This window comes from Coregonus clupeaformis, chromosome 20 (assembly GCF_020615455.1).
Source record: "Coregonus clupeaformis isolate EN_2021a chromosome 20, ASM2061545v1, whole genome shotgun sequence".
Taxonomy (NCBI): Eukaryota; Metazoa; Chordata; class Actinopteri; order Salmoniformes; family Salmonidae; genus Coregonus; species Coregonus clupeaformis.
The window spans coordinates 1,882,122-1,904,832 of record NC_059211.1 but is presented as its reverse complement, the minus strand read 5'-3'; the positions used below and the strand labels follow the sequence as shown (position 1 = coordinate 1,904,832).

The 22,711-nt window shown below is 45.1% G+C and overlaps 1 protein-coding gene across 6 annotated transcripts; it reads right to left on the bottom strand.

Annotated features, from left to right (window-relative positions):
* Positions 1-16: 16 nt before the first annotated feature.
* On the bottom strand, positions 17-22,701 carry LOC121533131 (meiosis regulator and mRNA stability factor 1). 6 transcript variants are annotated; one of them, XM_045205217.1, is made up of 27 exons: positions 22,183-22,701; positions 20,222-20,441; positions 17,809-18,633; positions 17,432-17,576; positions 17,081-17,289; positions 16,848-16,965; positions 16,565-16,740; positions 15,711-15,863; positions 14,757-14,938; positions 14,099-14,260; positions 13,597-13,804; positions 11,306-11,484; positions 11,041-11,121; positions 10,411-10,647; positions 10,145-10,264; positions 9,730-9,911; positions 9,152-9,372; positions 8,602-8,744; positions 8,129-8,262; positions 7,008-7,210; positions 6,544-6,771; positions 5,829-6,068; positions 5,085-5,315; positions 4,702-4,762; positions 4,175-4,282; positions 3,855-4,013; positions 17-3,672 (listed from the first exon to the last, which is right to left on the bottom strand). In XM_045205217.1, exons 2-27 carry the CDS (start codon positions 20,378-20,380, stop codon positions 3,434-3,436), a joined length of 5,103 nt encoding a protein of 1,700 aa, XP_045061152.1. In that variant the 5' UTR covers positions 20,381-20,441; positions 22,183-22,701; the 3' UTR covers positions 17-3,433. The 6 variants fall into 6 exon arrangements, with proteins under 6 accessions (XP_045061152.1, XP_045061153.1, XP_045061154.1 ...); XM_045205218.1 differs by having other exon boundaries at positions 4,175-4,279; XM_045205219.1 differs by having other exon boundaries at positions 17,432-17,531.
* Between the last annotated feature and the right edge of the window lie 10 nt (positions 22,702-22,711).

Below are 22,711 nucleotides of genomic sequence, written 5' to 3'. Positions count from 1 at the left end.
AATAAGGAGGAAGGAGTAATGCTTGTGATTTATTCAACAGAAATCATTTGGTCCCCTCAACATGAATGAAACAGTTACAGCAACGTCTTGTATGTGTATGGTGAGGTGAAGGGGTAACAGGGAGAACGATTGAATACGTCAGTGAAACAAATACAGAACAGAAAAATGATCACAAAGGATAACCTTGATGACGAGCACTGGAGGGGGTGCGTTTCATGGGAGTACAACAGAAATACTGTAAGAGAAGTGCAACAAACATTGACAGACATGGTAGTATCTAAAATAGCACCCTATTCCCTATATAGTGCACTACTTTTAACCAGAGTCCATATAAAGTAGTGCACTATATAGGGAATAGGGTGCTGTTTCGGACGCACCCCATTACATACTCACTGCGAGATACAATTGAATCGCACTATAGTGGAGTCCGATACAAATTAACCAACAATGACAAAACCTTGTAAAACTATTTTTTCACCCCAGAAATGAACAAACCCACAATAAAACTCCTTTTACAAGAACCAAAACTATGCAAAGGTGCATACGGAGTACTTTACCAGCACATGTTGCTTTTTACTGATGTAAGCACACTTAAGAGAATTGTACCTCTTATTTTAACTCTGCCTTCTGAGATAGTGGACACTGTAGCACTTGGGAGTTAGTTCTAATGTAAAACGCAGTTATATCGTCTTGAGGCCAAACTAAAAAGTCTAATTTAAGTTTTGGTGCACAATTTTAAGGCAACTTTTGTGCCGATTGTCCCTTCGTTAAAGAGAGAAATAAGATTCTGCCCATTGTTCAAACTGGGTCTAACACTTTCGGAAGATTCTGAGCCTTTAAGCCTTGCTATCCCTCAGCTCTGGGAAAGCCAACTCCTTTACTGAGTGAGCCATGTAATTAGAAACAGGAAGGAAGTCTTGGGCTTCAAAACACAAAAGATCTAGTAAATAACGAGGAGAATCAAATTAGATGCTCATTTGAAACAGTCAAGAAAAACACTAACAGGACAGGAATCTGAGCAGCTATAGCTATATTGGCTCTTGGCAAGGAGATCAATATCATGGACTCCAGCCCAATTTCTCTGGTCTTCAACTGCATCTCCAACACATACAGTAACACTGACAGAAGGAAGCCATTTTGGATCAAAGGAGATGGACATCATGGGCTCTGGCCCAATTCTATGGTATTTTCTGCATCTCCAACACAGTAGCACAAGAGAGGAAACTGCATCTATTCAACATCCGTTCATGGGGATGCTGTTTTTCCTTACATCAAGCCATGCCTTCTACTTTCCAAACCATGCTTGTAGGTAGGAACTCAATGTCATAACTTGGTGTTGGATGGTACAATCAGCACTCTCACCAAAAAGTAGGATAGGCACAAAAAAAATAATCTATAGACAATCACAAGTAAAAAATCTTATGTAAAGACAGAGATGGGGTATGGTATGTCTCCAGTCAATTCAGTAGCCGTCCCTTACTAAGTGCCATGGCAGATACAAGCCATTGTAAGAGCCAGGCGTTGTCCAGAGCCGCATGAGGGCCTCTGTCCATTTGATCCTATCGGGGGCCTCCAGGGGCCCCTCTTGCTGTTTCACGTGCAGCTGGAGCACATAAGTGCCCATCTCTTCTTTGCACTTTTACTAAAAACACCAAGTCTATCTCATTGTTTTAAAAATCAAAACGAGGGAGCTCTTCTCAGCTCCTCTACTCAAACAGCGCAGACAACACTGAAAACGTAGACAAAAAAGGTTGAACAAAAACAACTTTGGCTGTTTCCACAGTAACCAGGAGTGAGGTTGGGTGATGTAAACAATACCTCATATATGGTTTATGCGGAAACTACAACTAATCCCTTTCTTTAAAAATGCGGTTCACTAACAGTCTGATTTCTGACCTAGTAGGTTTACACCATGCATAAAAATAGTTTTTTTTATGCACAACATGCATATTACACACCACCTATAAGTTATTCAAGTGTAAACCGCACTCTGACAATCTCTAAAAATGCAAATCAGAAATAATTTCTACTTAGCTTCCGGCAGCAAACAGGGTCACCATATCTCTGTTCACGCTGCCTTCAAGCTCTTTAACACTTGGTCCGAGTATTCAGGGTCTCTACTTCTGCCTTGCCTAAATAACGGCCCAAGGCAGACTGGCCCTCAACCTCACCAAGAGCTCGTTCAAAACTCATCACTGAGGAATCAGAATTCCTCCTCTTTCCCACTATCCTACACGCTGGAGACAGCGCTGATTGCAACACCCCATTGAAAACACACAGATACAAGCTTAGATCGATTTGACTGAGGCCAGACTGTCGTCAAAGTTACTTTGATGCTATTTTGGCAGTTTGTTCACTCCTGCCGTCGACTCGATACTTGACTGAAAAACTGAAAACACCAGCCATACAGGCCACTACTTTATGAAAGAACATAGTCAAGGGGAACGATGTCTGAGGACTCAACACTAGAGTGTGAACTGAACACAATGCTAAACATTGCCCAAGAGAAGAGTTAAAAGAATGAGATGGGCATGGTTACTCAATAACGATAACGGTCAATACTACCCTCCAAAGCTGCCTCAATGGCAAGGATCAAATCTATTTTTTAAACTTTTAGCTGTATGATGAAGTGCATTTGTCCGATGACAGAATGCAATGGGGACAACACAGCGGTGAGGGCAGTAGACACGTTACGGTTCCTTTGTTGAAACATAGCAAGGCAGTATCAAAATAATGACGTTTCTCTACATATTTATATAGCTTTCTCTCAGAGGTTCCCTGACTTTGCAATAATTAACATTATATAAAATCCCTGTATAAGTTACAATTCTTAAACAAGTTACTGTATTAAATATCTGAGGGGTTTCGAGTTCAGGTAAGGGTCTTCAGTGGTAAAACAGGCATCTTTTGCGATTTGCAGTGTAAACTCGTGGCTACAGTGTCAACTAACTCAGTATTTGTTGTTGCAGTATTGTCCAAAGTGGGGCAGTTTTTTTTCCCACTTTCAGAGAATCATGTTTCCAAACAGTTTATCCATAGTATATCATTCATATCTACCACAAAGCCTTTCTGGACATGCATTAATCCGACAGAAATTACACGGCTTTGAAAAATTAATGGCTGTTGCAGAAATAACTGCAACAAGAAAACTCATGGCTTTGTGAAGAAACACCACATCAACATGATGATTGAGTTTGAAAAGATAAGGAGAAAAGGCAATGAAAGGAAATAATGTCACAGATTGTTGCAAGAAGAGGGGAAATGACTAAAAACAAATCATTATTTTTGGGGCTATTTACAATTTAGCCGATCAACTCTTCATTTTCGAGTTGTGTGTGATGAGTGTGTGTGTGTGTGTGTGTGTGTGTGTGTGTGTGTGTGTGTGTGTGTGTGTGTGTGTGCATGTTCCAGCATGTGATTGTCAATGTGTGTCTTAGGGTGCAGCTGTAAAAGAGAAGTTAGCTGCCAGCTTCACTTTATTGCGAGGAGCCCTCTTGCTGGGGCTGTTTTCAACAGACGCCATTTTGCGGGTCATACTCTGTGGAGGCTTGGTTGTCGTGGAAACCACAACAACAACGTTGTGGTTATTGTCAGTTAGTGGTTCTTTAGGCTTGGATATGTCACAGACAGCAGGAGCTGCTGCTAATGCTTCCGCCTCAGGTTTATCACGCTCTGAAAAACACAATGGCAACACACATCGAGGTCAGTCCAAGGGAAGATGTCGGTTGTGTGTATAGCAGAGCATGATGAGTAAGCTTGTCTGAGACCTGAAAATAATGCCTAGGCGGGCTAACAGTCTTATCGCACAAAGAAGACCTAGGTTTGAACCGCGGTTGATCACGTGATCAGCTCACCTGCTGGTGATGGTGTCTGCTCGAAGCGGATGAGGTCAGCCTGTTGGAGGACGACGGGGTCAGGGTGCAGCTGGGGAGAGGGCAGACAGGAGGGTAATGGGTCACACAGCAGGTCCACTGGAGTCAGACACAGCAGCTCTGTCTCCACCCCAACAACACCTGAGAAGAAAGGGGGGGAAGTAGGAGAGAGGTAGTCATCGCTACTTACAGTTTCTACTTCAAATGTATAAAACAACCGTTAAAAAGCCTAAAAACACCTACAAGGCAAAAAGAAGAACATCAAAACCTTGGGAATAGTGCCTATGACTCCAGTTAGTTACCTGGGCTGTGAGTTCCAGACTCTGTGTTGCTACAGGGGCTGTCTCTCTGGCTGGTCCCATCCTCATGCTCCTCTGAGGCTGCAGGGCTGGCTCCAGTGGCTCGTGCTGCTGAGGAGAACCAACCAAACCCCAGACCATGATTACACTCTTTCCACTACAGAGTAAACACTGTACCTTCAAAACAATACCATTTCTGTTCCTATCATACAAGCAAAACACCATGACTTCTGTTCCCATTACATGTTCAACTTGTCTCATGTTGAAGGATCATACTACATAATCATGAGATTAACTGATAACAATCCCTTTATTTTTATATATTTTTTAAATACGTTAACACTTATTTTTCTTAACTGTATTGTTGGTTAAGGGCTTGTAAGTAAGCATTTCACACCTGTTGTATTCGGCGCATGTGACAAACCAAATTTGATTTTGATTCCCATATGTTAATACTAAATGCAGGTAAGGCTAAAGCCATTTGTTTTCACAGTTCCTGCTGCCAGACAGTCAGGCTGATTTGTCTTTACCTTTCATATCGTTCTTCAAAACGATAATCCTCTTGTGGCCGTGCCCTTTGATCCACACTACCTGTTCACAGGCAGAAACAAAATCCCATTTAATTACCACAAACCCCATCCATCCGTCACTACAGAGTCTGCTGTGGGGCTAATGCTGTACACAGTGCAGGGACAGAAGGCGACTAACCACATTGACTACATCTGCTGCTTTGACCCTGATATCCCAGTGCAGGTCCATATGCTGAAGAACTCTTAGATGCACGCATTATCAATTCCCATCTTATCATAACAAGTCTGTGTATTTCCAACATATTGTTTAACTAGTTGTTTCTTGTCTTGTATATCAGCTTTGAATTTGAGAAAAGCACTTAAAGTTTGGCCTAATTTTGTACCTGTGGTATGCCGTTGAGCAGGTCGTCTATGCTGCCGTAACCGTAGGAGCGAGGTTGGAGGCTGCATCCGGTGAACTTGGCGTAGGCCCCGGGGAATTCCGTCAGGAAGATCTGGTGGTAGTGGTAGGTGTGGAGCAGGGCACGCACGCCACGGGCAAACTGGTACAGACGGGTAAGTCGAACTCTCTCCTCGCCACGCTCGCCTTCTTCCTCACCCTTACCGTAGAACAGCTAGGAGGGGGGAGAGAGAAGGGAAGTTATGAAAAACAGTCTAGACCAGGGGAGGGCAAACTTTGTGGCTTGAGATTTGTTTTGCCACAGATTTTGCGGGCCAGAAAAAGGCCAGTTATTTGAAAATGTATAGGTCCATTATCATTTCTATCTAGTTTTAGGGGTTCAAGAGTTGCCTGGAGGTTATTTTTACCCGCGGGTCGTAGTTTGCCCACCCCTGGACTAGACAAGGCCTACACACAAAGATCTAGTGGTCATCATTCCAAATATTCTAACATATAAACCATAGTACTTCATTCAAAAGGATCGTGCAATACATCTCAGGCAATTACAAAACCTGACTAACACAATGCTACCCCACTGCTACCCCACATAAAAATGCTTTCCATAGGAATCCATGATCCTGCATTCTTCAAATCAGACAAATAGGCTGTAGAGCAAAAAGGATCCAGTCTATAGAACTAGAATTAAACATTAGTATAGTATGATAGCTCTATGGTCCAGTCCACCTACCACCACCAGGTAAGGCAGGCTCTTCAGCAGCTCGCTGAGGGAGAGGAAGCCGTATTCACAGGGGTTGAGCTGTACCCCATGTACAGAATGATACAGTAGACTCAAGCCCTCCACGCTGACAGAGCCGTCTTCTTCGTACTGCCCCAGGCCCATCAGCAGGGACAGCAGCTGGCACGTTAACGAGCGCAGAGACTTCCTGTTGATCAGCTGGACCTCGCGGCCGTTAGCACCGTCCACCACCTGAGGAGAAGATCAATCAGATGTATTTATAAAAGCCCTTTATACTGCAGCAGTTATCACAAAGTGCCAGGACAGTTGGAGGTGAGAGATGAGCCATTGTATTCAGAAAACATGGCTGAATCTGGAATTGACAGCTCATTTCCAATATAAAGACGACATTTGAATGCACCAATTTGTGTCGAATGCACCAATTTGCAAGTCGCTCTGGATAAGAGCGTCTGCTAAATGACTTAAATGTAAATTTCAATGCACCACTAAGGGGCCTGCATGCTCAAACCTTCATGACATTTTGCCTCACTAAACCCACTTCAGTGACATGAATTCATATCAACAAATACTTGTGACTCATCCTTAGGGGCCAAAATAATGTTCGCTTGTTTACACAAGGACTTGTGTAGCACAGGATGTTCTTGTTTAGTACAACAGCCTACTATAGATGTATTTGACTGAACTGACTAGAAACTCTTAACCATACCTTGACGACGTGGCAGAGGTTGACGAGCAGGGCGGGCAAGGAGGAGACGTCGTAGTCCTGGAGCCTCAGGCCGTAGCCAAAGGTCTTGCTGTACTCAGACAGCAGCTGGGCAGCAGGCAGGCTGGAGTCTCTCTGGGAACGGAGCATCTTGACCAGCTGGGCAGCCAGGGCCTTCACACGCTCTACCTCTGTTAGGGTCAGCACCTTCTCCTCTCCACAGTCCAACACCTGGGGAGAGAGGGAGGTTACATAACAAAATGACAATGTAAATAAGTCACTCTACTCTAGGAATAATGTTATTTATACTGCAAAATAAATGGCCTATTGGGACAGAAATGAGATGCACACCAATTGAGGATCATCGGACATTATCAATGGTTTCTCCTGCAGCACTCTGAAGCCTACAAACACAAAAAAAAAACACATTCCTCCTTGGACAGAGAATCACTTTGTCCTCCACCCACCATGAGTACGTCGGGGATGGCCTCGAAGAGCTCGACGAGCTTGGTGAAGCCATAGTATGCGAGTTTGCACTGGCGTCCGAAGTGGTGGTGGTAGGTAGGGATGAACTTGGAGAAGGCCATGCGACAGTGGGGCTGGTGACGCAGCAGGTCCACCACCTCCTTACCAAACTGCTTGGTCCGCTCCATCTCATCTGATGTACGATCTGAGGGGAAGGAGACAAAGGAGGGCAGGAGTTAAACAGGACGTTTTTAAAAAAAATGTATACTATATATATATATTTTTTTAAGTCAGACATTCTCTCCGCTGGATGGTGTCTCCCTGTTGCAACTTGTAATAAACCACATGTATTTTTGATTGACTCCTTTTAGTTCACCTGGTAATTCCTATTACAGTTTTTTAAATGTATTTAGCATTTAAAGATTATACAGACAAACAGGTAGAGGGAAAAACACAACCTGATCCCCAACCACATCAACCCCATACCAAGTATAACAGGTATTTTCTGATTTGATTGAACAGATAGAGAGAGGATGACAGTGGGGAAAGATAGAGGTTGTGTCAAAGGGCAGTAGGCCGGGTTTAAACCTATGCCGACGCCGTAGACGACCACTGACAGAGTCAGGCATATTTGCATGTGGAATGCATTACTTTATTCCATGCCCCACGTGGAAAGGATATTCTTATCCATCTCCAAGGGAATTCCTGGGTTGAATAAAAGTTAAACATTTTCTCAAAAACAAAAGTGACCAATATTTCACAATTTTCCCCCAGGGATCAAATGTACATCAACTACAGACACAAACAAGCCAACTGTCTGGTCCCAAGTTAAACATATTTTCTAAACAAAGGCTACCAATATTTCACATGTTCCTTCCAAAAGCGGTGTATTTTCCCCAAGGGATCAAATGTACTAGAACGACAGAACAACCCTCTGGTACTTTATCCATTACCCTGATATCAGACCCATTAGGGTTGCAAAATTCTTGTAACATTCCCAAAATTCCAAGGTTTTCCAGAAATCCCATTTGCAACAATAAGCAGGAAATCCAAAATCCAGAATTTTTGGGAAGATACCGGAATGTTGCAACCCTAAAACCCATACAGTGGGACCTCATCTCACCTCTCTTGGGTACAGAGATGACAGTGTCCAAGTCCTGGTGTGTGACGGTGATGGTGGTGTCAGGGATCTCAGCTAGCAGGTCCATTAGATCACACATCCCATAGTCCAGCACCCGCCAGTCTCTGGAGAAGCACCTGTAGCAATAGAAACATAGTATGAAAATATACACACAGCCAATAGGGTGCCATTTGAGAAACAGAAAATACACTTTCAAATGAATTCATATAGCCTAAACACCATCACAAGGAAATACACTTCCAAATAAACCAATATAAGCTGAATTATCACGAGACAAAACAAGTCCAGATAAATTCATAAAACACTTCAAGCAGTTTGAACAAATAGAACAGATTAGAAAATAATACTTTACTGTTAATCAACAATAGCTGATAGGAATGTGCTTAGCTCTTGGGATAGACAACATGATTTGCTGAACGAGTGGCGGAGTGGGCAGTTCCTGTGGTAGTACTGACCAATGGTAGGCCTGCATGAAGTCCGTGATTGCCACCTGTTTGCTGGCCTGGAACTTGAGCAGTTTGAGGAGGTCCTGGGTGAATCTCTTCACCTGGGCACGGTGGGTCAGGGTCAGCAGACGCTTGGTGCCCATGCCAAGGATCTGGAGTAGAGAAAAACACAGATTTATTCATGCTTTGTTTACTTCATGGTCGCCACCACTTTGAGAGTGTATGCTAACACTTACTGCTGCAATAATCTATTAGATGTTCTACTAATCGTTTCTGTCAGGGATCTAACCTCAAGGCTGTTGAAGCGTGTAATGAGAAACAAAGTGGACAAGGTTTTGTCAGAAGGGATAGCGGATGGTCTCCCAGTCCCAGTGTTTGAGCTAGGAAGTCACTAAACTAGGAAGATTAAAAGTGATCCATCATGTGTAAATTAATTGAGCTGTGTAACTTCAATCTTTGATTATGTGTGTAATGGAGCGATTGATTAAACTGTGTGTGTGTTAAGGTGTGTGTGTATGCGTGTATGCAGGCCCTGTGTGTGTGCGTGTGCACAACATACCTGCAGTACGTGTGGCACAGCCTCCAGTAGCTCCAGCAGCTTAGAGTATCCGTAGTCAGACACCCTACACTGCTTGGCATAGTGGTGGTGGTAGGCAGGTATGAACTTGCTGATGGGCATCAGGTTAAAGGGCTGACTCTTCATCAGGTCAATGAGCTCTCTGCTGAACTGGATCAACTGGGGGTTCCCCACTGGGGACTTGCACCGCTGCATCCACAGGTCTACGACACACACACGGCAAGATGTTAATGACTTCTATTCTAATAGTAGTACGGGTGCATTTCTGTCTTGGAGTCTTGGTATCTGTGTCAGCAGCACAGTATCCACCTACTGCAAACTGCAAAAAAGCGGATTTTAGCTCAACATATCCCCGTAATAACTCTTATCGCCTCCCGAGTCCCTTCAGGCGTCGTTGAGGATGGTCTTATGCGATAGGGGTTTCCATTTTTTATGAATAAAGGGTTTCAATTCTGTAGGTTTGTATTGCTTTTATGAACCCCTGGGCATTCCTCTGCGAGTCTAAATAAAGGTTTTCAATGTAATTCTCTGAGGGTTAGGGCTGTGAGTCAGGTCAGCACCTGTGTTGGATGCGGGCGGCTTGTTGTGGATCCACTTGATGACCTTGAAGCCGTTCTGAGCAGTGACGATGTTAACGCCTGGTATACAAGTGATGAGGTGCTCCAGGGGGACGCTCCCCTCCTCCTCCCCCTCCTCAGACATCGCCAGGGGGCCCAACTCTGATGCATAGCACTCTGAGAAACTGAGTCACAGGAGAGCAAAATGAATATTCATGAAACACAAAACACTATATCTAGTAACAATTACAGAGTTATACAAAATGCCAAATGGCCTTGGGTTCTAGAAATATTGATTAGATTAATTAAAAGGCCTTTCCCATAAAGTTCAGTATGATTTCAACGCAGATCTCTCCAACACCATTTATTAAGCATCCACTGTCAGTTAATCTATCCAGGCAGAGACAGGGTTGGTTACCTGAGCAGAGGCAGGGTTCCCTCATGGGACTGCAGCAGACAGTGGACCTGGGAGGCCAGGGTCTTCAGAGACACCACCACAAAAGGAATCTTATAGGAGTCTGGGTCAAAGTCTGCCTCACTACAGCGGGGACAGAGAGATCGAGGTCATATGAAACATTTGTCCAAATGAGTCCTGTAAGACGACTTAAATGGCTAAGAGAAGTGGTGCGAGGGAGTGTGTGTGTGTGTGTGTGTGTGTGTGTGGGTCTTTCTGTCTATCCCTACCTGAAGTTCTGCTGTGTGTAGTGGTGCCTACAGACAGGCTCGTGGTACTCCAACTGTTCAAACACCACAGGACTACCATTAGCCGAGGACCCCTCCTGGGACTGAGACGACCCCAGAGGGCTCTGCCTGGCCTGGCTACTGGGGAGGAGACACACCAGCCTGCCTCCACCCTGCTCCCGCACCGCCACCACCTCTGGTAGTCTGTATAGGTCACTCACCACCAGCTTACGACCAAACCTAGGGGGGGAGAGGAGGGGTGGAGATGAATTAATAAAGTACATTTACATAGCCTTTATTTAGGCTGCGTTTACACAGGCAGCCCTATTCTGATCTTTGTTCCACTGATTGGTCTTTTGACCAATCAGATATGATCTGATGTGAAAAGTTCTGATTTGATTGGTCAAAAGACCAATTAGTGAAAAAAGATCAGGGCCCGTTCTCCCAAAATAATCTTAAGGATAAGTTCATCGTTAGAACCATAGGATCCCATAGTTCTAACGATGAACTTAGCATTAAGATGCTTTTGGGGAAAAGTGTAAACGCAGCCACAGTACTTAACATTGCATGGGGCTAACTCCTACAGAGGTGGAGGGAGGTTGAGTGATGAAGAGGAGAAGCAACACGACTCACTTTTTCTCGTAGATTTCAGTGAACTTGAAAAGGGGAAGACAGCTGGCTGGTGCATCCTGGAGAATCTGGAAGATTTCAGAGCTGTAGAAAGAGAGGAAACATTTTCATACCATTCGAATCCATCTCAAACGAAGTACAAATCATATTTTGGCGACGTTTAAAAGGATGGTGATGTTCCCCGATCTAAGACATGAAACTGCCAAATTATGTGACAAGTATGGGAGAGAGTGCTACCTCAATGTTAGAGGAGCTGTACTGTGCATACCTGAGCATGGCTAGTGACTTGTTGCTGGCCCCGGTGATGAGGGAGACGTGGATGCGTTTGCCTCCTATCTTGTAGCGGTGCAGGCTGCTCACAGCACTGATGGCCTGCTGTAGGGAGCCCATCTGGACTGTGGCCTTCAGCTGGTAGTCTGTGTGGGGACTCAGCTCCACGCCTTTAACCTGGAGACACACACATTCACTTATCATGTAGTCTACTGTCTGAAAATGACGCACAAGCAATTTGACCTCATTATGACAGTGAAATCCCATCGCCTTCCTCAATGACATTGCAATAGAGCAGGGGCTCTTAAACCTTTTCAGCTCAAGGGACCCCAAGGGGTGCACATTTTGGTTTTTGCCCTAGCACTACACAGCTGATTCAAATGATCATAAAGCTTTGATCATTTGAATCAACTTTGTTGCCTTAGGGCAAAAAACAAAAAGTGCACCCCTTGGGGTCCCGAGGACCGAGTTTGGGAAACGCTGGCATAGAGTGCAGTCTACCATGTAAATACTACACAGAGCACTTTTGGCACAAGCACACACAGCCATGTCAGAAAATGACATAGCAATAGGTTGAATCAATACAATCACAATAAACCAAGAAAGTCAAATAAAATGACACTAAAACACATTCCTGACCTCACCATCTTACAATTTACCATCAAATGGGAGACAGATTAAAGCTCTATACATCTACAGGGCATTCGGAAATTATTCAGACCCCTTGACTTTTTCCACATTTTGTTACGTTACAGCCTTATTCTAAAATGGATTAAATTAAAAAATTTCCTCATCGATCTACCCCATAAAAACTGGTTTAGAATTGTTTGCAAATGTATTAAAAATTAAAAACTGAAATACCTTATTTACATAAGTAGTATTCAGACCCTTTGCTATGAGACTCGAAATTGAGCTCAGATGCATCCTGTTTCCATTGATCCTCCTTGAGATGTTTCTACAACTTGATTGGAGTCCACCTGTGGTAAATTCAATTGATTGGACCTGATTTGGAAAGGCACACCTGTCGATATGAGGTCCCACAGTTGACAGTGCATGTCAGAGCAAAAACCAAGCCATGAGGTCGAAGGAATTGTCTGTAGAGCACCGAGACAGGATTGTGTCGAGGCACAGATCTGGGGAACATTTCTGCAGCATTGAAGGTCCCCAAGAACACAGTGGCCTCCATCATTCTTAAATGGAAGACGTTTGGAGCCACCAAGACTCTTCCTAGAGCTGGCCGCCCGGCCAAACTTAGCAATTGGGGGAGAAGGGCATTAGTCAGGGAGGTGACCAAGAACCCAATGGTCACTCTGACAGAGCTCCAGACTTCCTCTATGGAGATGGGAGAACCTTCCAGAAGGACAACCATCTCCGCAGCACAATCAATCAGGCCTTTATGGTAGTGGCCAGACGGAAGCCACTCCTCTGTAAAAAGGCACATGACAGCCCGCTTGGAGTTTGCCAAAAGGCACCTAAAGGACTCAGACCATGAGAAACAAGATTCTCTGGTCTGATGAAATCAACTATTTGGCCTGAATGCCGAGCGTCACGTCTGGAGGAAACGTGGCACCACCCCTATGGTGAAGCATGGTGGCGGCAGCGTCATGCTGTGGGGATGTTTTTCAGCGGCAGGGACTGTGAGACTAGTTAGATGAACGGAGCAAAGCACAGAGAGATCCTTGATGAAAACCTGCTCAGGACCTCAGACTGGGGCGACGGTTCACCTTCCAACAGGACAACGACCCTAAGCATACAGCCAAGACAACGCAGGAGTGGCTTCGGGACAAGTCTCTGAATGTCCTTGAGTGGCCCAGCCAAAGCACGGACTTGAACCCGATCGAACATCTCTGGAGAGACCTGAAAATAGCTGTGCAGCGACATTCCGCATCCAACCTGACAGAGCTTGAGCATCTGCAGATAAGAATGAGAAACTCCCCAAATACAGGTGTGCCAAGATTGTAGCATCATACCAAAGAAGACTCAAGGCTGTAATCGCTGCCAAAGGTGCTTCAACAAAGTACTGAGTAAAGGGTCTGAAAACGTATGCAAATGTGCTATTTTTTTGTATGTATATATATATATATATATATATATAAAAACTATAAATTAGCAAAGATTTATAAAAACCTGCATTTGGTTTGTCATTATGGGGTATTGTGTGTAGATTGATGAGAAAAAACAACAATTTAATCCATTTAAGAATAAGGCTGTAATATGGAAAAGGTCTGAATATTTTACGAATGCACTGTATAATGAATATCATCAGAATAATGTCTGTATAGGACTCACCCGTCCGTGTCTGGAGAAGGCGTCGTGCAGGCTCTGCTGCAGCTCCTTACGGGACATCCTGTAGTCCAAGTTGGCCACCTGTAAGTCTGCCCCGTCCGAGAAGGGCTCCGAGGCCTGGGGGCCCTCAGGCAGACAGGGGCTGCTGCTGCCCCGGGGAGGAGGGCCCATCAGGGGGGATGAGCGGCTCGACATGCAGGGGGACCCACTCCTGGAGCAGAGAGAGAGGAGTTGAATGGGTTGGCAGCACCATAGGCAGGTATAGATTGAAATGTCATGCCCAAATCATCACAAAATGTCAGATATTTGTGTAGCTCAATGAGGTTACTTTAAGAGGATTCATGCAGGAAATGTAAAACTAATTTGGGGGATATTCACTTGCATTGTTTTTTTGGACAAAAAGGCTCAAGTTAAAACCAAGGCATGGATTGCAGTGTCGGCTCGTCTAAAGACTGCTTACAGGGTAAGGAAACAAACAGGACATTTTGTAGTGTGATGGTCTCACCGTGAGGACCAGGAGCCTTGGGAGAGGCCCTGTGGCTCGGAGAGCACCAGGGGGCTGAAGGTCTTGTGCAGGGTCAGCTTGCTGAAGGCAGAGGGGGTGCTGACCTGGAACTCTCCATGACGCTCAGAGTCAGATGCACTGCGGGGGCTGGAGAGGTCCCTCCTGATGGGGGAGAGGACGTTAACTATTCAAGTTGAAAGATTATGGCATACTCAGCTCTCTGAAAACAACAACTGCATGCAAGTTTTATACATGGCCTCAGCTCCAGTAGTTTGAGCACAAACCACCTCATTTAGAAACAACAGCTGCTAATTAATTCCTACATCCGTCTACGATGACCCCTCTACGACAGGCATACTTTTTGCAGGCCATTTTACAATATAGAAGGCAATTTTTTAAAAAAAATTTTTTTTTGTCATTTAGCAGACGCTCTTATCCAGAGCGACTTACATGAGCAATTAGGGTTAAGTGCCTTGCTCAAGGGCACATCGACAGATTTTTCACCTAGTCGGCTCGGGGATTAGAACCAGCGACCTTTCGGTTACTGGCACAATGCTCTTAACCACTAAGCTACCTGCCGCCCCGGAACCATCACACAATTAGTACATTTGTTCTTTATTCATTTAGTCTGAAAGGGGCCCTGGCGTCCATAGCGTACCTCCTGCCGCGGAACATGGACTCTCCTATGAGGCCGGCCTTGATGGGGTGCTGCTGGGACGGCCCCTCTCCGTTACTGTGGGGGGAGGAGGAGTTGCGCTGGCCTTTCTCCAGGGGGAAGCCCCGGCCTTTCTCCAGGGGGAAGCCCCCAATCTTGGGCTTGGTCTCCAGTCCACCTAGCTCCTGCACCAGGGGGACAACCAAAGTGTTACTGGATATGTAGTGGTGACTGTATTAGAATGGCCATCAGCTTGGCAGAATGGATGTGTAGTGGAAGAGGCTAAAAGGAAATTGGAAATGATAGAGCTGAGAGGAAGTGGTCCTTGAGAATGGTGGTGATTGTTAAAGCTATTTATTAATTAGAGCTATACGTTTCCCCCCCCCCCACTGTTGTTAGTATTATTCAACCTCTTGTATCGTCATAACTCTGACATTCCTATCACCATTCTCCAGTCTTCCCCTCAGCTCTATTGTCGGGTGGAGAAAAAGCACCGTCCAGCAGAATAAAAGAGCAGAGATCAAAGTAACAGATCAAAAGCATAGAAGAGAAAGACCATAGTTACGGACTCAGTTACGGCCGGCAGGACAGGCAGGGATTACAAACAGAAGCAGGAGACGAGGCATGGGATAGAGTAAAGATATGAGAGGGAGAGATATGCTATCATTAGATGAAACATTGATCGAGGCATTAGTTGACGCATTGAAAGAAAAGGATCAGCCAGACATTACATGAAGCATGGGACAAAGTGCTAGATGCCACACATTGCTTAAAACATTACATGAAACATTGAACGAAGCACAGAAACAGACCAGGCATTAAGCTACATGAAGCATGGGATGAAGCATGACTACAGTCTAAAAGCCCACAGGTTAGCGCAGGCAGAGTGGAGGACATGGACAGGGTTAGGGGAAGACGGGGGCAGGCGGCACTCGGGGGTGGCAGGAGGCTGCTGACCTGAGGAAGGGTTCTGGCTTGGGGGGAACCGGGGTAAGGTGTCCCCCCGCTCCCCCTCCTGGGGCTGTAGGGCCTCTCAGGCACCGGAACGGGGAGTGAGGCCTCTCTCTGACACTCACGCCTCGCACGCCTGTTCCTCCTAGGGGAGTGCAGCTTCTCCAGGGGCAGGAAGGAAAAAGAGGAGGAGGGAAGAGGTTGAACTGGAAGCGGAGGTGGAGGAGTTTCAGATGAGGGGGGTGGTGGGGTGGGGATCGTTCCCCTCCTCAGCGGACGGGGCGGTGAAGGAGAGGGTGATGCGCCGGCCGAACACGTCCTCGTTCTCCATGCGCTTGCGGGCGCGCTCCGCCGCTTCCTGCGAGCCGAAGCGGAGGACGGCGGTGCCGGTGGCCATGGAGACGCCCAGCACCTTGCCGCCGCAGTTGTCCGAGAGGCGGCGCAGGCGGTTGCCCACGCTCTTGCCGTCGCAGCCCGGCGGCAGGTTGTACACATAGAGCAGGTTGAAACCAAACTGGTGGGGGGAGGAGAGGAGGGAAAGAGAGAAGAGGGGACCACTCTGGGTTTGTGTTTTTGAATATTATTTGGAAATGTGTTTTGAAACGACAAGAGGTTTGCAGGGTCAGGGTCTTGCGATTGTGTTTCATAGCACAACACTACTAAAGATCACACTGTAGAATGAGGGAAGATACAGGTACCAAAGAGGTCTAGAACCATTGGAAGAGTAAAGGGAAGATTTCTGATCACTCAGAAGTAATTCTCTGAGCAACCAGTCAGAGTATCGTACATTTATTGAAAGTTAACTTCTGCCATTTCGCAATATGGATTACATATATCAATCAAGCATCTCTGAAGCCTACCTGTGATTTGTCAGCCTGTCTAGGCGGCAGGTCGGCTACCATCTCTTCAAAGGCCACCTGGCGGTTGGCGTGCTGTAGCAGGGCATCCGACGTCTGACCGCTCTTATGGACCAGGATCACCTGGAAACCATGGCGATGCCGGAGGTCGCTCAGCTCGCTGGCAAAGTTCACGTCGGCTGCGAAACGGATTCGGGGTTAACTACACAGGTATGGAGTGGACGAACCAACGAAATTAAAGAAAAAACATTTTTTAAATCCATAAATGTTAAATGAGCATACGCACAGGAGACTAGCACCACAGTAGCAGGGGCAGTGTGTGTTTCTGCAAAGCGCCGCAGGCTCTGACGAAGCTTGTCGTCCGCAGCGTTCTTGGCGGTAGCGTTAATGTGCGCTACCGTTACCTGAAAAAATGGGACCAGAAGACTATCAGACATTGCTCATATAGGTAGAATCAGAGACTGAAGAATACAGAGGAACACTTTACCAGCTCAGGGAATCAGATCACACACAGGTTACCTGGCAGTTGTTGAGCTCCTGGATGACGGCCTTGTTCTCCTTGCTGATGTCACAGACGCAGATGAACTCCGCCTCTCTGTGGCCCTGGAAGAAGTGGCTGCGGAGGCGCTGGACCACGGCCGCAGCAGAGCGACCACTGGGAACGCAGCAGTTCTCTATGTCCCAGAAAACACCCACCGGAGGGATGTTCTCAGGACCTTCTGGAGAACCTGCGGGGAACAAAAACACCAAACGTGTTCAGAAATTGAGTGAAACAGGGAGGTACTACTGTCCTGTACGTCTCTTTTTGAGGAGATTGTTGGTACGGTGTGCCCTTCTGAACACGACTCGCATCATTACAGTGATACTTACCATACTTCGTTGCAGATTTGCCCAGGCTGGAACCCAGCAGTAGCAGGCCGTCGGAGGAGGTCCCACAGCCGTTACACATGGGGATGGGTACTGGGGCCGACTGGGCCGGGGGCAGAGGAATGTTAGGCCACAACTTGTCTGCAGGCTGAACACGTGGAAATAACAAGTTATCATTCTGTAGTCAGACAAAACAACTCATGTCTTCAAATGCTGTAATATTATACAGTCAGGGATGGGCAAAGTAATTTCTAAATGACGGGCAAATTACACAAATTGTAACATCGTCGTATTGTAACTAAGTACTGCCCATTCCTGTATACAAGTTACACCCAATAGAAGACAGTGCCACCACAGTGAACAAAGAGAATTCCACCAACCTTCGTCAAACAATCCCGGCAGTAGTGCGCCCCCGTGCGACAAACCGTGCGTTCAAGATTGAAGTGCATAGCATTAGAAGAACAGATATGTCCCGAGGTGGGGATGTGGGGGTCACTGTGTGCTGCCGATGATCTCTGGACCCCCACAGTGGCAGAGTTGTAATCACCACAGGGGTAATACCCAGCGGGAGTACCCAGGCTACAAGTCCCATGGGGGGTAGAGAGGGGGGCGGAGGGGGTAATGAATTTAGACTCAATGTAGGGTAAAGGGATTGAGGGGTAAGAGTGGAGCGGTCTGAGTAGGCCTCCTGTACAACATGAGCATGGGAGGTGGGAGTGAGGCTGAGAGGGTAGGGGCTGGGAGGTGGTGGCTACAGAGGAGGGGAGTAGCGTGGCTCTAGCATCCCCTCCACCACCACCACCAAGGCTGGGGAAGTGCGGGTGTGAGTTGAGGGTGGTTGGCGTTATTTGACTGGCTCCTAGCCTGCTGATAGAGGCTTCCTGAGAACTTGGAGGGAGGTAGAGGGGGACGCCGCTGCTGACACCACAACTAACACTAGTGCTACCTCCACCACTAACAACCCCATAACCACCCCGACCTGATGGGTCTACGCTGCAGTGCTCACAGTGAGTGCACACGCTTACGTTGTGACTACCCCCCTGTTGTGGTAGTTGTTGGAGGGAGTCTTGTGGAAGAGGAGGCAGACAAGGAGGGGGCAGAGGGAGGGGGGCAAGAGGGAAGGGCTGGGAGGCAGCGGTATGATGCGGAGGAGGAGGAAGATCTTTCAGCTCCAATACTGGCTTTCTGTTGTCCATGTAATCGTTCTGGGAAAATAAGTTAACACAAACAAAAAGGTTATTTCTAAACTAAAGAAAAACGTTATTTCTCAGCATTATCATTTTATGTTTACTACTTTTTTTTTGGCATTTGATTCCTGATTGATATTGTACTGCATTGTTGAGGAGAGTTAGTAAGCATGTCACTGAACAGTGCGCACGTGACCAATAAACTGACCCATCTTTGTACAACTTACACCTTAGCTCTACTACACACGTAGTGTTGCTTTGCCTTCAGCGCCGTGTCAAAGTGACATTCTACCTGATACACAGAGCGCGTTGTTTTGAGAGCGGAGAGGAGTATCTATTTTATTTTCCCCTACTGTACCATATTCACAGATTATGCGCAAGTACAATAGCTTTGGTCCAGTTCTTCGCAGGTACTCATTAAATTGTTGCTAGTGGTTGTATTAAATGATCCTCTAATTACATAAGTTGCAATTTGTTTACATTGTGAGCTAGCGTGTCTGCTAGCTAGTAGCTTCTTGACTTCATAAATCTTAGTACAATAACCAGTGGTGTATAGTCGAGGCCATATGCAACCAAAATCCACTTTATTTCTCATTATATCAATTCACAAGTGTGGGCGTCAGCCATCGAGAACTGAACCTCTGCGACGCTACCATTGGACGTGACACAACACGGTAGTATTGCAGCTTTCATTGATTTCAAAGGAAGCATTTCCTCAGTGGCTGATGGCAACGCCGGACGCCCGATGGCTATAGCGTAGCAGGGCCGTAAGATGGTAGAGAAAAACGAGGTCGATGAAAGTAAGCCAGTTCAGTTCTCTGATAAGAGTAAAGAGACGCGTGTTCCTGTGTGTCTAACATGTCAGATAGTAGCCTTGGGAGGATTCACGATATGTAATAAGAGGAAAGGTAATTCTAGAACGACCAGAACTAACAGCCTGTGGCTTTTAAAGCCTCCCGTTGTCTAACTGATGTAATCTACTCTGCTGCCTCCAGTTACCACACACTAGGTCATTTTAGATAGACAATGTACATAGTTATGACAAAAATGCAACATTTCACTATTATATGTTAGTTACCCAAATCCTCTTTTTTTTTTTTTTTTTTTTTAACGACTTCACTCTCCACAATTCACACACTCCTTCCCATCAAAGCTTCACATTAATTGCTATCTCCATGTTGAAATCAGTATCTTCAATGTCTACCCCTAATAATACGATCGATTAGATCTGGAAACCCAAAATTGAACCCGACCACTTATTGTGGACATTTTGCTGATATCGTTCATTACCCCATAGGGACCTACTAGAGAAATTTGAAATTAAATAAGTTTGCTTATGTGGGGTATTGTTGATGGGACAATTGATAGCTACACCATTTGTAGTAGTAGTAGTTAAGGCTAATTTAGAAAATGGTGCGCATACATTTTATAAATGTATCGTACAATGTATCGTTATAGTGACAATTCAGTCAATTTATCGACTGATGGGGATTTTGTATTTCATACCTATCACAGAACGTAAACTATCGTTGGTCTCTGGCTACAATTATGTCAATACTTAACTGAAGCAGAATGTAATGGTCTCTTGGTCTGAGATGTTACATACTTGTTTGTCCGTGTTGTAACTTGGGGTGTTTTTCTGCCCGTAGGTGGAGAAGCAGTCTGTGAGTTTCCAGAGCCGGGACGAGGCCTCTTTCTCGGGATGACTGAGCCATGGGAAGGGCCTAGAACTGCATATGGATCTCTCCTTTCCCAGTCCTTCCATCGTACAACCTAGCAAAGCCTTTCACCATTCTTTCATCATATCTCTTCTTTCTCATGCTTCCCTAAGATAGAGAAAAGAGGAAGCCCTTTGCTTGAAATGTTTCCAAGTTGGTCTTCATAAGTTTCCACTGGCTGCAATAGGGTAGCTAATGTTACCTAGCTAGCTACCGCCACAGAATTTTAAACCTACCCCCACAGGGCTCTACAGAGCTACCATTTTGGGGGCATATGCTCCTAAATATTTAGCTGTGCTGCCTGGAACTTTAATTTGGGAGCACAGTGCCCCTAAAAAAAAAGAGAAGAATCCAGGTAATAATTGTTGTAATGATTTCTTCGCTGTCCCACAGCTGCAGTAGTATGCAAATGTTGTGGCACAGACAGAAAGGAAAAGGTAGCTTCTTCAGGAGATGAGCTTCAAAAGTAGCTAGGATTCATTTATTTACATTTTTGTCATTTAGCACACACTCTTATCCAGAGCGGTTTATAGGAGAAATTAGCATTAAGTGCTCAAGGGCACATCGACAGATTTTTCACGTTGTCAGCTCGGGGATTCGAACCAGCGACCTTTCGGTTACTGTCCCAACACTTAACCACTAGGCTACCTGCCACCTTTATATAAGCCCATTGAAGGCTGTCATGTACGTCTCAAAACTCATCTTGATTTATTCAATTACAATAAACTCTGTATTTTTGCTGGCAATTCTTATCATTAAAAGGGGCAATCTGCAGCTACTACAACAATTTTTGGACATATATAAATTATAAACCCATTGATTCCTGAAGAGTATAACTTAAATGCCCCATGAGCTCAGTTCAACTGTCATACCCCATCAGATGCCAAAATATAACCTTGTTTTATCCAATGTTTGTAAACAAAGTAAATGTAAACAAACACTGTATAGCCTCAAACATGGTTAAAACTGTAATTTTATATCATGATGGTCTGTCCTTGCATCCATAGCTCTGTCTATGAATGTGAGTGTGGTTACATTTCCCACAGACCAATCGCTCAACCTTTTACCGAAACAGTGGCAGGAATGTGTTATCGTTTCAACTGCAGATTGCCGCTTTAATACCTCAAATATGTTTCTGAGTGTGCTCCTACATTTTTAGGAGCACGTGTAGAAAATGTCAACGTAGAGCCCTTGCACCATGCAAATTGTGAACTGCAGAGTTTAGCCAATTAAACTCAACTCCACGATTTAAATCGTGGATTTGAGTTGGCTATGCAGAGTTGTGACATACTAGTCTGGCTTTATTGTTTAGCTATAAACAAGTAATTAAAAACGAAATGCGTGTTCCTGTTTGCTATGTCCATGACCAACTGCCCTCTTGTAATACACTGGTTCATTTTAGTGGTGAAACTGAGAAACGAGGACAGTACCTAGCTAAGCTAACATGACGGTTTGCGTAAGCCAATCTGTAATTGGTTAGCAGCTAACCAGAGTTAGTTAGCTACATCATGGTTTCGCTTGAAAGTAGCTAACCTTACAAAAACGAAACCATTTTGCGGCCTAACACAAATGACAGAGCTTCTTCTCTAAAACCATTGTGGCAATTCCTCATATCATTACGTTGACAAATGACAGGCATTATCTCCAAGAAGAGTGCAGTTAGCTAGCCTAGCTTGGTTAGCTAGCCAGCTAATGCTACCTGCCGATCGTTTGTTGAGAGATAGCACATGCTACGTACTGCTTAGTAGCAAATACAAGTGTTAACATCATGCTATGTCAGCTAACAGTTAACGTGCTATGTGCATACATTTGAATGGGGTATTTATTTAGATAACTGGTTATTTCTTACCTGACTGGCGGGCGTGCTAGCTAGCTAGCTGACTTCCTTTCTTCTCATATCCCTCCGAAGACTTGTTTTGCATTTTCTGTCTACCTAGCAACCAGACGTTTTTTCTAACATACATTTGCCATAAACGATCCCACCACTGTCGCAATTGCACACAAAGCCCCCGAATAGTTTCAAGTGTCCTTGCCACTGAGTTTATATAATTGCTAGCTGGTTATCAAATTCCTAAAAACGAAACTTACCATAATTATAACAATATGCGGATCAAATTTGTAGCCATTTTAATGTAAAATAACAACTAATTAACCTGTAATTGAATAAATCCAATGCACATGTTCTCTCTGTTCTGGAACGTCTGTCAATTTAAAATCGTGAAATGTTCCCACTCTTCTAGTGGGAAATTGGTTTAGCAAATCTAAACCTTTGTTTGTGTCCACACAGTTTATTTACTACATAACTCGCATTGAATTTCTTATAACTTGTAACGGTGCACCATATGACTAATAAAGTGAACCCCGTTGTCCACAGCCAC